Here is a 16,750-nt window from a genome sequence, read left to right as displayed (position 1 = left end):
GTAAATTTCATATTATGTATATTTCACTACAATTAAAAAAAAACACCTGATGCGAATAGTTATAGAAGTTTAATTCATAATAGCCACAGATTAGAAACAACCTAGATTTATTTATCCAGTGTGTGGTTAAACAAACTATAGGGTGTTCGTACCATGGAATACTGCTCAGCAATAAAAAGAACAAGCTACTGATGCAACAACACACATGAATCTCCACAGAATTATGCTGCATGAAAAAGCCAATCCCAAAAGGTTATACATATACTGTATGATTCCATGTACACAACATTATCTAAATGAAAAAATTCTAGAAATGGAGAACAGATCAGTGGTTGTCAGAAGTTAGGAGGGAGTGGGCTGGGAGGAAAGTGGTGTGGCTATAGATGGATAACCTGAAGGACCTTTGCCATGGCAATGTTCTGCCTCACTGTCCACATCCTGGTTATGATGTTGTACTATAGTGTTACAAAATGTTACTATTGGGGGAAACTGGGTACATGGGATCTTTGTATTATCTCTTACAAGTGCATGTGAATTTATAATTTTCTCAGAGTAAAATGTTAAAAAAAAAAACCACACACCAGAAGATGATTTTCCATAGCCTATAAGTCAGAATCCTTGGCATATGACATAAGGCCCTTCAAATTCTGGCCTAAGATGACTTCTCCTCTAATGACCTAATTCATTATTTCAGCCTCAGAAAAATGAAATTAGTTGCCCTCCCATGCTGTTTTACTCTTCCATGCCTTTGTACATGTGGTTCTGCCTGAAATGTTCTATCCCTCTTATCACCAAGCCAACCCATTCATCTCTCAAAACTCTGGTCATAGGCCACCTTTTCTGTAAAGCCTAGCCTGACCCCTGGGACAAAATTATCACTTCCTTTGTTTGGTATCAGTATATTTCTACATAGTTGTATTATTACTTGCATCATACTGTATTATAAATATCTCTTTCACGACTATCTCCCTACTAGATTTTTGAGTTCCTTGAAAACAGAAACTGTGCCTTGCTCGTCAGTGCATAGTAAATGTTCAGTAAATGTTTGTTCAATTGGGCTGAAAGCAGAGTGAATAGAAATGTTTCAGATCTGTAACAATTCCAAACAAGGTGATAAAGTCACTTACCACTTGGACAATTCTTAGAGATTCATACTCAATTAACTTGCTTGAAAGAATTCAGATGTATTTTATCTTAGGAGACTCCCCTGACTTACCAGTCACAACTTCCCATGATACCTTCTTTTCAACAAATATTTATGGAGTGCCTATTGTGTGCCACACACTACGTTCCATCCCTCTGCCTTCCCCCAACTGACAGGCAGGTAGACTAAGGAGGTGTAGTGGTTCCTGCCATGGTGTGGATTAGGTCTTGGCTGAGCCTTGGGTTGAAACCCAGGCTGGACACATCTGGTTTTGTAGGCTGTAATATGTGCACCTTCAGTGTTCATCAGCCTGCAGATTAAACTATGAACAACTCCCCTGTAGTTATGAAATCATGGGAGAAATTATCATGTTCAGAGCTGCACTTCTGGGAACCTGTGAAAGAATTGCCTCGTTTCCAGGTCAGTAAACTTTATGAAGCCAGGTTCCCTAGTCCAATAGGGCAAGATAGGAAGAGAGGTCAAGGTGTGAAGCCATTTGCTAAGAAACTGAAGAAAACCCATGCATGATACAATTGAAGCACATGGAAGGAAGAAAAGACTGAGAAGTTTATTGAAGTTCCTTAGTGTGATTTCTACAGCCTCAGAAGCAGGTATCTTCGACACATGTGAATAACTTTGAAAGGACATTTTGGGTGCAGGAATATAAAAATGAGTAAGCCACAGTTCTTTTCCTAAAGGAGCTTACTACCAACAAACAGTCCATCGTTTTTATTCTATTACCAGCAACGGCTAGTTTGGGCCAGAATTTGAAAGAGCTCTTCTCTGTGACTAATACGTTACCTCAAAGTCTCTGTTTTTCTGGAACTCTTGATTAAAACACCAAATCTCCAAGCAATTCATTTCAAACACTTTTATTTTTGATCACAGTACACATACCATTTCAACATGTCTAGGATGAATGTGGCACATTCTTCCAAGTGCTCAGAGCACTTTCATACATACTGAATTCATTCCTACCAAGTTTTTATAATGAGGTTAAAAATCCGTGCTGGAACTTCCCAAAGGAATACTAGGCAGATTTACAAATGAATCATTCAGCAGATGGTAAAACTTGGATTTTTGCATGCTTTGCAGACATTAGCATATTTCAAGGTAGTTATGCATTGAAAAATTTTCACTTAATTATGGGGGTGGTGGTGTCTGAATTAGTGAAAAGTCTAAATTACGAAAAACTTAAAAGAATGCTATCTTTTTACTCTCAAGTTCCCAACTTACACTGACCATTAACAAAGTGTTTGTCAAGTAGATTTCATTCTCAACAGATAAACTTCTCTTTTAATTAGTATACTAAATGAATGCTGTCAAAGTTCTTGAAAACAGCCTCCCTTTAATCTTGTCTACATCATTACTCTGCTGAACAGACTCATTCTTCTGATGTATGGCAAGGAGTAATCGAGACCTTTCCTCTTGGGATTGATGGTCTCACTATATAGTGATCTACTGTACCATACGAATTTCTAAATAGACTTTGAAAATTATGTGGGAGCTGTGCCCATCAATCGGGTAAAGACAGATGCAAGGCTTTATCTGAAGCAGGTTGGGCACCATGTTTTTGTGCTTACTCTTTAGGCTTGGGTTATGCATTGCTTATTATGGTAACTGTTTGGATATAAATGTCAATCTGACTCTTGGTTCTTTCTGCTGAATTTATCTGGCAGCCCAAGTAGACAATGAGTGAAACCTACAGTGACCTACATACCTTGCCTTTTGGAAAACAATAATCTCTGTATGAATCTTTTTGCATTCCAGAATGACTTACCTATGGTTACGTCCAAAATAAAACTCTAAACAACATAGGAAAAACTAAGGAAGTGAAATGCCATAATAAAAACATAGGGAAGCGGTAGCCTTCTGAAAACTGATTTAATGTAGAAGCCAAAAGAACACATGTAAATACTCTTTTGCATTCTGTATAAGAAGGAGGAAGATACAGCGCTTCTAAGATAGGACCAGGAAGCCATAAGAAAAGAAGCAGGTTGATTTTGATCTAAGATGCATAGAGAAACAATGAAAAGAAAGTAAATATGGGACATAGGAATGAAAATTCATGTTGAAATATAGAATTGACCCTGAAAAATATAATCAATGATTGGAAGACAAACTGAAAATGATGAGAAAAGATAATAGGAGGTCAGAGAAAGAACCAACGCATGTAAATGAATCATAGATGTTCTGAGACTAAAGCCAAACAAAATAATTGGCACAGAAGCAATAATAAAAGATAAAGTTGAAGGCAGTTTGCCTGAGTGGAAGAAAGTAGGGCTTGAGTTTCCTTCCACATTGAAAGGGCTCATGGTGTTCCAGAAAAATAAATTTAAGAATCAGCAAAAATAACTCACAATTACATATATGCTAGCAAAATGTTTGAAATACAAAGATAAAGAAAAATGTTTGCCTACAAAAGAAAGAAAACCTATCAGACTTGGCTCCTAATTCTTTTCTATAGCATGTAAATAACAAGAGAATTAAGAAATATGTTGAGTTTAATGTAAATGTAAAAAATCTCTACTGAAGTTGTTGTTCATGTGTAACTCATTAACCTTGTCATTCCTGGAAAGAATTATTCAAGGGTATATATACTTCAGCCAATTGAAACATGTATCAAAATAAATTTTGTAGAACTGTACTGTCCCATAAAACGTGACTCCTGAGCACTTGACATGTGACCAGTGCTGAGATGTGTTGTAAGTGTAAATTATTTGCTGGATTTTCAAAAACAAGAATACAAAATCTCATTAACGTTTTTATATTGATTACATGTTAAAATGATAATATTTTGGATTTATTGATTTAAAAAACATGGGATGCATGTATCTTTTCAAATTATTGTTTTCATTTTCTTTTTCTTAAGTTTATTTACTTATTTTGAGAGAGAGAGAACATGCATGCAAGAGGGACAGAGAGAGAGGATCGAATTTTAGTAATTAAAAGTAATTTTAGTAATTTGGAGGTGGGGAATGCCTCGGTGGCTCAGTCAGTTAAGCATCTGACTTGGTTTCGGCTCAGGTCATGCTTTTGCAGTTTGTAGGATTGAGCCTTGTGTTGGGCTTTGTGCTGACACTGAGGAGCCTGCTTGGGATTCTCTCTCTCCCTCTTTCTCTCTCTGCCCCTACCCTGCTTCTCTCTCTCTCTCTCTCTCTCTCTCTCAAAATAAATAAACAAACAAACAAACAAACAAACAAACTTAAAAAAATAGTGTGGGATGGAGCTTTGAGACAGTCTCATGCAGGCCTTAAAAGGCATGTGCATATGACATCTGGAGTATCCATTAAAACACTTCATAATAGTGAAGTCACCTTGAATTACTGAAATAAATTCTATCTGGTCATGTTGTATTGTTATTGTTGTATATTTATACATTTGCTTTGCTAGAATTCTATTAAAAGCTTTTGCAATTATATTCATAAAGATTAGCCTTTACTTTCTTCTTCTATATAGTTGTCATCATAAGAATAACCTATTCCCTGATATTTTAATATAATTGCCTATAAGACTCTTGAGATCCAAAGTATTTTTAGCAAAGTAATTATTTCACAATTGTTTCGATGTCATCATATGCTATTGCTGAATTACAGGTATCTCTTTTGTTGTATTTTCCTTTAAAAATTTCCATTTTATTATTATTATTTTTTAATTTTATTTATTTATTTTTGGGAGAGAGAGAGAGCATGAGGAAGCCAGGGGCAGAGAGGGAGACACAGGATCCGAAGCAGGCTCCAGGCTCTGAGCTGTCAGCACAGAACCCGATGTGGGGCTCAAACCCATGAACTGTGAGATCATGACCTGAGCTGAAGTCATTCGCTTAACTGACTGAGCCACCCAGACTCCCCTAAAAATTGCCTTTTTATAGAGATATTCAAATTCATTACCATTCTATGCATTGTCTATTCTAATCTTCATCTATATATTAATAGTTTTGAATGTTTATTTTCTTTTCTGATTACTTCCTAGAGCTAGGCTATCCAATATAGTAGCCATTCGTCTATTTAACAATTTAAAATTAATCAAAAAGAAGACATGTAAGGGGTGCCTAGGTGGCTCAGTTGGTTGAGTATCCAACTTTTGATCTTAGCTCAGGTCTTGATCTCAGGGTTGTGAGTTCAAGCCCCAAGTTGGGCTCTGCACTCGGTGTGGAGCCTACTTAAAAAAAAAAAGACATGCAAATGGTCAACAGGTACATGTAAAGATGGTCAACATCACTAATTATCTGAGAAATGCAAATGAAAACCACAATGAGATACCACATCACACCTGTCACTATCAAAAAGACAAGAAATAACAAGTGTTGGCAAAGATATGGAGAAAAGAGAACCCTTGTACACTGTGGAAATGTAAATTGGTGCAGCCTCTTTGAAAACATCATGGAAGTTCCTCCAAAAATTAAAAATAGAACTACCACAGGGGCGCCTGGATGGTTTTTCAGTTAAGCCTCTGACTTTGGCTCGGGTCATGATTTCATAGTTCGTGAGTTCAAGCCCCACATCAGGCTCTCTGCTGCCAGCATAGAGCCTGCTTTGGATCCTCTGTCCCCTCTCTCTCTGCCCCTTCTCTGCTCTCTCTCTCTCTCTCTCTCCCTCTCAAAAATAAACATAAAAAAAAGTAGAACTACCATACTGTTCTGGAGAGGTGATTACATTGCAGTTCTACCTGGCATGTGACAAACATGGATATCAGGTTTATATGTTTTTGGAAAGTTCTTCAGTTACTGCTGTCAATTATGGTTGCATCTTGCAGCTGTCCTGAAGACTCTCTCTCCCCCACTTCTTTCCCCTCTTTTCTGTTCTTGCCCACCTCTAAATTATTTTCATTTTATGTGCAGAATAGCATAACTTTTTCTTTTTTTTAAAATATTTTAATGTTTATTTTTGAGAGAGAGAGAGAGAGGCAGAGTGTGAATGGGGGAGGGACAGAGAGAGAGGGGGACACAGATCTGAAGCAGACTCCAGGCTCTGAGCCATCACACAGAGCCTGATGCGGTGCTCGAACCCACGAACCACGAGATCATGACCTGAGCTGAAGTCAGATGCTTAATCGACTGAGCCACCCAGATACCCCTGTAACTCTTTCTTTGTTGTCTTTTTTCAATCTATGCCTTTAGGGCTTTCACCTCCCCCCCCCCCATCCCTTGTTTTATGAAAGTATTTTTCCAACAAAGTTCCTCTGAGGAAATTTGATTCTATCTGGAAAGTAAGTTTTTTTTCTTTTCCATTTTGTTATTAATATAACATGTCAATAGGTCAAAAGGAGAGGGAGAGAGAGAGAAAGAGAGAGGGTGGGGGGAACAATACATGATCATCTCAATATATGATAAAGCCATTATTACTGAATTGTGTGTTTTTTGGGATAATCACAAACTCAGTTATAAGAGGGAAATTTATATTAAGGCTACAACAGAAAATTTTATAGACATTTCATAAATAGAAAATTAAGTGAAGCTAGCAAAATGATAAAATTGCTTGCTATTGCCAGCATGGTTTAAAATTCTTCTGAAAGTTTTAGCTGATGCAGTAAGACCAAACAGAAATAGGAGGCATAACAATTAGAAATGAGAAGGGAAAATTATTGTAGATGGCATATGTGCTTAGAAAGACTAAAACAAAGAAACAAGGAAATCCTTTAAAAGAGTTAAGAGTTTAGTAAGGAGACAGACCGTTAAGCAAATACATTAAATATCTATTTTATATCCCAGTAAAAATGATTTAGAAAATATAATCTAAAAATGTACTCTGTGAACAAGAGTGGACCAACATACACACTGCCCAGAAAAAAACCTACTACGAATTGCCAGGACCGAAGAAAACTAAACTTTACTAAAGGAAATAAAAGTCTTGAATACATGGGAGGACGTTTTTGTTGGCAGGTGACAGAAACTCAGTACAAGCTATTTTAAGCTCAGAATGGGATTTGCTGCAAGGATACCATAGTAGTTCACAGACCTATGGAAGAGCTGTAGGTCTGGGGATATGAGGGATTAACGACCAGGGACATGCCACTCTCAGGATTCGTTTTGTGTGATTTCCTTAGGGTACCAGCTTCATTTTCTTAGGCTTATTCAGGTATTGGGATATGGCAGCTTGCACTAGCAACCTACTAAGAAAGAAAAGGCTCTTTCTTTTAGTTTCGGTATGGAAAATACCAGGGAAGATCTGTGATTATCCAAGTTCGGGTTGTATACCCAGTACCTTGACTTATTGCTGAAGCCAGAGCAGTAGAGAACATAGCTGAGAGCCTATAAGATTCACATGGAATGGGTAACATGAGAGGAGATGTTCTCAAAATCAAGTGAGAGGTGCTGTTATAACTAGGGAGGAAAAGGTGCTTGAGAAAGTCAATACAACAAGTGTTCCATACAGAAAGGACCAGTCATCTACCTGGATGAGAACATGATATACTGTTAAGATGATAATTCTTCTCCTTAGGTAATTAGTTATAGTTTTCTCAAGTACCATCTCAATATACATTCAAAAAGAAGAGTTCTCTTTAGAAATTGACAGTGATTTAAAAACATTTTTTTTTATTTGAGAGAGACAGAGAGCAGGGGAGAGGGACAGAGAATCCTAAGCAGTCTCCGTGATCAGCATGGAGCCTGATGTAGCGCTTGATCCCACGACCCTGGGATCACAGCCTGAGCCAAAATCAAGAGTCGGCTGCTGAACCACCCAGGCGCCCTGACAAACAGATTTAACTGAAGTTTTCCTAGAGACTGAAGCAAGTAGGAATAGCCGAAAAGAGAAAAGAGGCGGTCTTGCCCTGTCAGATAATTAATAGATACTATGAAGTTATACTAAGTAAAATAATGTGATACAGTCATTAAAAAAGCCAAGTTAAACTAAAGGGATAACTCAGAAATAAGCCCTAACATTTTTGAGAATTTAGAATATGTTATTACAAATCCAGTTGTATTCTTACATTTTGATAGAGGAGACCCTTTTACCTTCATGTGTATGATATTAGAAATAGAGCTCAATTTTAAAATCTTTAAAAAAATTTTTTTTAGTGTTTATTCATTTTTGAGAGAGACAGAGACAGGATGCGAGTGGGTTAGGGGCAGAGAGAGAGGGAGACACAGAATCTGAAACAGGCTCCAGGCTCTGAGCTGTCAGCATAGAGCCCGATGCGGGGCTCAAACTCATGAGCTGTGAGATCATGACCTGAACTGAAGTCGGATGCCCAACTGACTGAGCCACCCAGGTGCCTCAATTTTAAAATCTTTTTGAAATTGCCAGGAGACAAAATTTCTGAAAAGTTTCCAAAATCAAGGGTTAGTATATTCAAAGTAAAAGAATAGTGCCTATGTGACTGATTTAAAGATATTCAAAGCATTGATACTTATTTTTCCATTATTATTGTTACCATTATTGTTTTTAGTGAGCACACAACTTTTCATCTGGGTTTTATTAGGTTCATTTCTGACCTCTGTGCTGCAGCCGCATTTTTCCTACCCTATAGGAACTTCAGGACCCTTATCTTCCCCAGAAGGGGGAGATACCTACAAACCCATGTCACAGATATTTTGAGAATCATTGATGTTTTCTAAGAATTTTTTTTTTTTTTTACCTTTTTGGAGATTTAAATTTCCTCTTTCCTCTGTGGTTTTGCAAGACTCTGATTTCTCAGCCTTTTGCCAGTGTAATCTTTGTGCAATTTTTTTTTTTTTTTATCAGGAACCCAGTTGATAAGTCACTTGTCAGATTTAAATAGGATCACCACATCACCTTGGATTCTTCCTGCTAGCAGTTTATCAGACTGGCACCATTAGACACACTTAAGAATGAATCTGTAGCTATTTCTGATTTAGAACCTTCTCATCTCATTTTCTTTCTTAAGAAGTCTTTTCTCAACTCATTACACTTACCTTGCATTATTCATCTCCCCATGCAGCCCGAACTTTCTTCTTCTTTTTTTTAATTTAAAATTTTTTTTTACATTTATTTATTTTTGAGAGACAGAGAGAGACAGAGCGTGAGCAGGGGAGGGGCAGAGAGAGAGGGAGACACAGAATCCGAAGCAGGCTCCAGGCTCCAGGCTCTAGGCTCCGAGCTGTCAGCACAGAGCCCAACCCATGAACCGCGAGATCATGACCTGTGCCGAAGTCGGATGCTGAACTGACTGAGCCACCCAGGCACCCCCTGAACTTCCTTCTTTAAAGGAAGCTGCAAACTGCTTCCTGCAAGAGACTTAACAAGATCAAGGCTCTCCCCAGTTGCAGATACGGTGTATCTTATTTCTTATGTAAAAGAATGTTTCATAATAACAAGCGTGGAGCATTCTGCTTGAGCTACATTATGTGTATGTTTATTTACTCATAAATAAAATATAAACAGTGTGATATATCACCTGGAGGCCTGGATTAGGGGAGTGAGAATTTTGGGTCAAAGCAGTCTGTTGTTTTCTAACTCTGTGATCTAGGTTATTTGATCTCTTGGAGTCTTAATGCCCGAGCATTCGATAGTATTTTAATAGTATTTAGTTTGAAGGGTTGATTTGACGGTTAATAACATCTTAATAACATCCAGCACATAGCAACCACCGAACAAATGTTTGTTACATCTGAATCTGAGGACTTGTTGTCTTGATAAACTCAGTGGTACAGATGCTGCTACCAGAGTTTATGAGTCTGGAAGATTTATAATCAATCTGGAGGGTTCATGGGGTATGTGAGAAGTTGTCTTTGTGAGGAGAAGGGAGAGGATTTATCACAGGGACAGAGGGGAAATAACAGAAAAGGAGAATGTAATAAGCTTCAAATGAGAGTCAGAAACAAGTCAAAGGAGACAGGAAAGCAGGGGTGGGGAGGGGAGGGGAGTGGGCAGAAGCAGATGACACTGAGTGGGCTGAGTGGAGTTGCTCATCTCCTGCACCTGAGCCACGTTATTTTTGGTATCCTGAAGGCTTAGTTTATCTCTGATTTCCCTCATGGGGTTTTTGATATTATTGAGAGAGACCTGTGTGACTCTATCTGTTTCCATATTTTTGCCTGTATTTAGTCAGAAACATTTCATGCTTTCAAAATCAGCTTAAAATAAATCAGAGCAGGGGAATTTTTATTTTTCATTTTGTCAGAACAGACCCTTCCAGTATCCCTGGAGAGTGCTCTGCCCACGTTTGTGGAGAATCAGAGGAAGTGTTCTTTCCTGCTCTCAGAGTTCAACTCCAAAAGGCCCATATCACATTGCCTTGGGAAGAGCCATGGTAAAGGGCCGTTGTGACCCTTCTAAGGCAGGAATGAGTAGCAGATGGGGATTCAGGCTGTATTTTCTAGGATACTAAAACTGTGTGGGAACTCTGTGTATTAAGTACCTCTTGAGCCCAGCTTCACATCCTCTTGGCCCACTTTCTAAGCTCTAGCCTAATTGATTCTCTGGATTTATGTCGGGATTCTCTGATGATGTCCCACAGTCATGCATAGTGGACCCAAAAAGCCTAGAGAATTAATACCCTATGGGGTTATAATTATAATACCCTGTGGGGTTCTCGTCCCCGGGATGAGAACTTGCATATAAATATTCCCTTCTTCCATTCCTCAGGAGGATAATTCTGAGTATCACACACAGCTCCTCTGAAGATCTCTGACAGCAATTATACAAGGGACAGGAGGGAGGAATTAGGATTATTTTGTTATTATAAGGTACTCACCCTGGACTTGAAGTGGTATATGAAAGTGGACTTGAATTAGCTGTAAATGTATGTTGTGAACTCTAGGGTGACTTTATTAAAAAATTAAAAAAAAGAACTAAAACCAATATGCTAAGAAAGAGAGAAAATAGAATCGTGTAAGATACCCAGTTCAAATGACACAAGGCAGAAAAACAAGGGAAGACAGATATAGGAACAAAAAACAAAAGCAAAAATAGAAAACAGTGATGAATGTGGTAGATATTAATCCAGTTGTGTCAATAATCATTTGAATATCAAGGGTCTAAATGCACCAATTAAAGGAGAGATTGTCAGAGTGGATTAGAAAACAAGACCCAACTATAATTGCCTACAAGAAACCCATTTTAAATATAAAAACTCATATAGATTAAAAGTAAATTGATGGAGAAGAATGCACCATACTAGTACTAATCCATAGCAGGTAGGAATAGTTACATTAACATCAAACAGAGCAGACTTCTAACAAGGAAAATTATCAGGGATAAGAGGGAATTGCATAATGAAATAGGGGTCAATTCTCCAAGAAGACCTAACAGTCCTTAATGTGTATGTGCCTAACATGACAGAGTGTCAAACTATGTGAGGCAAAAACTAATAGAACTTCAAAAAGAAATAGAATGAATTCACTATCACAGGTTGAGACTCTAACACCCTTCTCATAAATGGATGGATTTAGCAGGCAGAAAATCAGCAAGAACATAGTTGAATTCACTACAGCATCAATCTAGTGGAATGGAAAATCTGTCTCTGAATCAGAGGTATATATCTTTTTGTTTAAAAAAATTTTTTTTAAACATTTATTTATTTTTGAGACAGAGAGAGACAGACCATGAACAGGGGGAGGGTCAGAGAGAGAGGGAGACACAGTATCTGAAACAGGCTCCAGGCTCTGAGCTGTCAGCACAGAGCCTGACGTGGGGCTCGAACTCACAGACTGCGAGATCATGACCTGAGCTGAGGTCGGCCGCTTAACCGAGTGAGCCACCCAGGTGCCCCGGTATATATCTTTTTGTATTGCATTATGGACCCGGTGAAGATCTAATAAAAATCTGAAACCTCCCCTCAGAAATAAACACAAAGTTTTTTTAATCAAAAAGTTGCTATAAGGTTTTTTTTTTTACTCTCTAAAGTTTTTATCACAAATCAATTTTAATAGTAATGATCCTTATGAATGGATAGTTGTTTAGGTGCTAATGTGGAAAAATATCTGGAAATATTTTTTCCAAAGTATCATCATAAATCTTTAGAAGGATTTCCTCATCTCTGGGATTGGGTAGTGAGAGGGAATGCACCATAAAGTTATTGCAAGGGGCCTGGGAATGATCTGTATCCTGAACATATACTAACTCTTGTATGCATATAATACTCTTTATGTATATAGATGTTGTTTTAATGAATGAAATAAAATTTATTTGAAAAGGAAAAAAGACTTTACCATCAATCAACTGGATGTAATCAACATCTGTAGATTGCTTCATCCAACAATATCAGAATACACATTTTTCTCAAACTCACACAGAGCATTCACCAAATTAGACTACATTCTGGACCATAAAACACATCTTAACAAAAATTAAAAAGACTAGAAATCATGCAATGTCTGCTCTCAGACCACAGTGGAATTAAAGCGGAGATCAATAACAGTCTCCCCTAATGGAGAGAGAGCTTAGGTCACCTGACCCTTCTGATTCATTCACTGAGAAAATGGTGAAAACCCTATTATGAATTCATTAGTGCTTTACATGAGTTTGTAATTTATTAATCTCATCTCTATCTACTTAAGAATTAGTCATAAGTCCATGTAAGACTTTATTTCATCTACGGATGATATGGATTCACCGACCTTTTCACGTGGCCATGCTATTCTTCACAAGTTCACCACTCCATAGTGTGCCGGTCTCCTTTCTCAAACAAAGATATGGCCTTAGTTTTTTTTTTTGTTTGTTTTTGTTTTTGTTTTTGTTTTTGTTTTTGTTTTTTTGTTTGTGTTTTGGTCTAAAGAAGACATTCTATTAAATGTCATCTGTGATTTTCTTTGGCTAATAAAATTATAGGCAATTAAAAAAAAAGACATTCTAAATGACTAGCATTTTATTCAAGGCACTTTACAACTTGTCCAACCAGCCTTTGACCTTATCGCCTCTCACTTTGCTCCAGCGTTCACAAGCTACCTTGTTATCTTCTGAACCTCTGCACATACTGCTTGCCCTGAATGTTCTTTTCTCTGTTTCTCATCTGCTGAAGGTCTGTTCCTGCTTTAGAACCATATCAGATGTGATGTTCTCTGTGTAGATTTCCCCAGGGCCCTGAAGCAGAGTGGGTGAGCCCTTCTCTGCCTCCTAGAGTACTCATCTGCCCTTAGTTATGGTGCATTGCCCATTTATTGTGATTGCTTCTGGGTTCATCTTTCTATTTCTAGGGCCCAGAATGGAACCTGACATAGTGAGGAATTAAACATGTGTATACTGAATGAATAAATAAAAGATTGAAGGGAAATGGGCTAGGAGTTTATTGTAAAGCCTTCATTTAGATCAAATTTAAGAAAACAGGCTGTTGCTGTTGTTCTTCCTCTTAGAACCAGACCTTAGTTAACATAGAACAGACCTTTATTAACATAGAACCAGACCTTCATTAATAGGACTGGATCTTGTTAAGGTATTTGGTTAGGACTTCAGAAAAGCTGTCCTGCATTTCGAGAGTTGGAGGCATATGTTTCTTGGCACTAGTGTGCTTTAGTTTTCTCTTGATTCATACAAAAGTAATTTGGATGTGGGACATCCTAAGGGGGTCAGTCATAGCTGTGGTTGTTGGAAGAGTTCTGTGCTGACCCATTTGTGTCCTTGGTAAAGGTTCAGGGATCTTTGTTGAGATGCTCTCCTTTGTGTGAAGTTCTTTTGGTCTTAGTGGCAAAGCTGTCCTTCAGGTGATTTCTTCTGTTGTGGGCTTCAGGTAGCTGGTTAGAGTCTTGGGGAGACATCCCCATGTGCATACAGACTTACTCTCTGCCCACCTATCACATGAATGTGCATTAGCTGGCAGTGCTTTTTACCTCTCCACGCACACCCCCTTAGGCCCCATAAAGAGTCTTTGTGTGAATTAGATAAAGATACTCCATCTGCATGGATTGGGTAGAAAAAGCCAACCCCTTCTGGATGGACACAGCTCTATGGGTGCATGACTTGGAAACCCAGTAGTATCTTTGTGCAAAGATAAAAACTTTCTTTCCTTTGGGAAGAGCATAACTGGCATAAGCCAGTGGTAATTGGGTAATAGTAATGGTAATACCATCGGGCTCCGCTTAAAAAATTATTTTTGCTCATAGACTTCTTTTATAATAGCTATTTATTTATAGTATTTTATTTGTATTTTTATAATAACTTTATTTTAGAACAGCTTTAGGTTTATAGAAAATTTGCAAAGATAGTACTAGGAGTTCCTGTATACCCCATGCCAGTCTTCTCCTATTATTAATCTCACATTAATATTGTACATTTGTCACAATTAATGAAATAATAGTGATGAATTATTATTGACCAAAGTACATACTTCATTCAGATTTCCTTAGTTTTTACCTAATGTCCTTTTAAGTTTCATGATCCCATCAGGACACCACATTGTGTTTAGTCATCATGTCTTCTTAGTCTCCTCCTGACTGTGATGATTTCTCAGACTTTCATTGTTCTTTGATAACCTCGATAGTTTAGAGGAGTATTGGTCAGGTGTTTGCAGAATGTCCTTCAGTTGGGATTTGTCTGATGTTTTCCCCATGACTAGACTGGGTACTTGGATAGGTTTTTATTGTTATTTAGGCATGGTAGGGCCAGCAAATCTGATGATGATTGCCATTGAAAAGATAGTTTTTTAATACCTGCAGGTCTCTGAAGAGGGGGTCCATGTCGCACCATGGAGGCCATGCTGAGAAGCATTGGGGCCAGTTATAAGGCAGAGCTAGGGTGGAGGAAAATGTGAGCAAGAGTCTTTATTGTGGTTTCTGTAGGGAGTCATGGGCAAGGCAGGGTAAGCAGGCCTAGGATTGGCTAGTTTGAATAGTTTCAGTGGGCTCTGGGGCATAGGGGCTGTCCCTAGTTTTCTGGTACCTGGGCTGGGGTGAGTTGGGCAAGTGAATAGTGGTCTAGAGTGCAAAAGCTCAGTGGGGGAGGTGTTGGGGGTATGGGCTCTGATTTGTTTGGTTTGTATTTGAAAAGCATGCCCCTGGAAGAAGGACTCCTTCTGAAGAGTTGAGAGGAGGGAGGAGGTGGGAGCTGAGGAGGCAGGAAGCCAAGACAAGGTGACTCAGATACATTACTGAGTTGTCCTGAACAAAGAATGTATGGATGTAGGGCAGATGTTAAAGCATCAAGTTTATAGAAGCTAGAAACATGCTTAATACACTGGGGCTATGTGTTTTGGGAAAGAAGACCACAGAGTTAAAGTGCCATTTTCATCACATCATATCAATTGTACGTAATATCAATGTAATTTATCTCTGTTGATACTGACCTTGGTTGCCCTATTTTGTGACACTTCTTTCCACTTCATGTTTGCCTTTAACATTCATCTCATATGACTGAAGTGTTTGTTGGGTAGAGTATCAGTAAACATGCAGTATAGTTTTTCTTGGGTCTTGATCTTCTAGAAGATCAACCTGCCTAGAGTTCTGGTTTCTAAAGGTGGGGTCCTATGTGGGGTGGATGTCTCCACAGAATGGAGTCTTGAAACTTGGGCTTTAGGCAAGCTGAGTTCATAAGGGAGACTTGTGTCTTAACATCCTACTCTTCTCTAGAATGGTAGTCCTTTGTATACTTCCAATTGCTGAATAAATATATAAGTAAATACCTATAGCTCTATTAGGAGTTGGAGTTGATCACCACTGAAATGAGACAAGATATATATCCTTAATATTTAGCTGTGGGTCAAAATATTCAGGGTATTAGCCTATTTTCTGCATATAAATTTAAAAAGTCCTGGTTACTCCCTAAGTTGCCTGACCAATATCTCTTGGAACCCTCTGAATGTAGGAGATCATGAGAAATAGGGAAGTTTCCCTGCTTTGCTTCTGAAAATCCTGAGTTGGGTAAGGCAGGGCACGCTGTTGGTTTGTAATTGACTGCACACTTTTTCCCCCTCACACCTCAGGGTCTAAGTCGCAGAACTGTCTGTGGAACTCCCTCATTGACGGGCTCACGGGGAATGCCAAGGAAAAGCCACGGCCAACCATCGTCCATGACCCCCGACCACCAGAAGAAATCTTAGCTGATGAATTGCCTCAGCTCGACAGCCCAGAAGCCTTGGTGAAGACATCCTTCAGGTTTGGTGGATTGCAATCAATCTGTTCCTTCTTATTTGCTGCCGAGTTATTTCAATCCAGTTGGATGCATCGTCGGCGTGGCCAGAAAATTACCTCATTTTTTTGCACTGAGTAAATTAGAATTGATGAAGGAGTGTTGGAATTAATGCTAGCTGGACTTCTGGCTGGATTTCCTGAATGTAGCGCAGATCCCATCAGTAGTTAAGTTGCTGTTGGTATTTAATTGGTATTGGCATTTAAATGCTGAGGCAAAGGATTTACTGATGTTGGCAATTTGAATTGGATTAATGAGTCTTTTGCTTCAAAAGAGGATGACGCATGGAGATAAGTGCACAGAGAAAAAGCATGTGGTGGGAATGAATTCAGCCCCGTGTCTTTAGAGTCTCTGGCTGGGGGAGGGTTTCTAAGTGATAAGAGATGTGAGAGCTGCTGCCTCCTGAAAGGAAGCAAAGATCTTCCTTGTGTGTTTTCCCAGGTGGCTGCTGACTCTGTTCTTGTTCATCATTTGGTCTCGAGTCTTCTGCAGAGGCCTCTCGTGTTTTCTTCTTGTCTTGGGCTCCACTTCGTCACGACTCTAGCACTTACCTTTCCTCTGTATCACATAAAAATCAATCTGAGTA

At 38.6% G+C, this 16,750-nt stretch overlaps 1 protein-coding gene across 1 annotated transcript in view; it reads left to right on the top strand.

The window, feature by feature from the left end:
- The window catches only part of PDE1C (phosphodiesterase 1C), a 509,458-nt gene that overhangs the window by 106,288 nt on the left and 386,420 nt on the right, over positions 1 to 16,750 (top strand). The window contains 1 exon segment of the mRNA XM_030308191.1: positions 15,959 to 16,130. Within this exon segment, the coding sequence (XP_030164051.1) occupies positions 15,959 to 16,130 (172 nt within the window).

Source organism: Lynx canadensis, chromosome A2 (genome assembly GCF_007474595.2).
Source record: "Lynx canadensis isolate LIC74 chromosome A2, mLynCan4.pri.v2, whole genome shotgun sequence".
Taxonomy (NCBI): Eukaryota; Metazoa; Chordata; class Mammalia; order Carnivora; family Felidae; genus Lynx; species Lynx canadensis.
The sequence above is the reverse complement of the archived record's forward strand: the minus strand, read 5'-3'. Positions and strand labels throughout refer to the sequence as shown.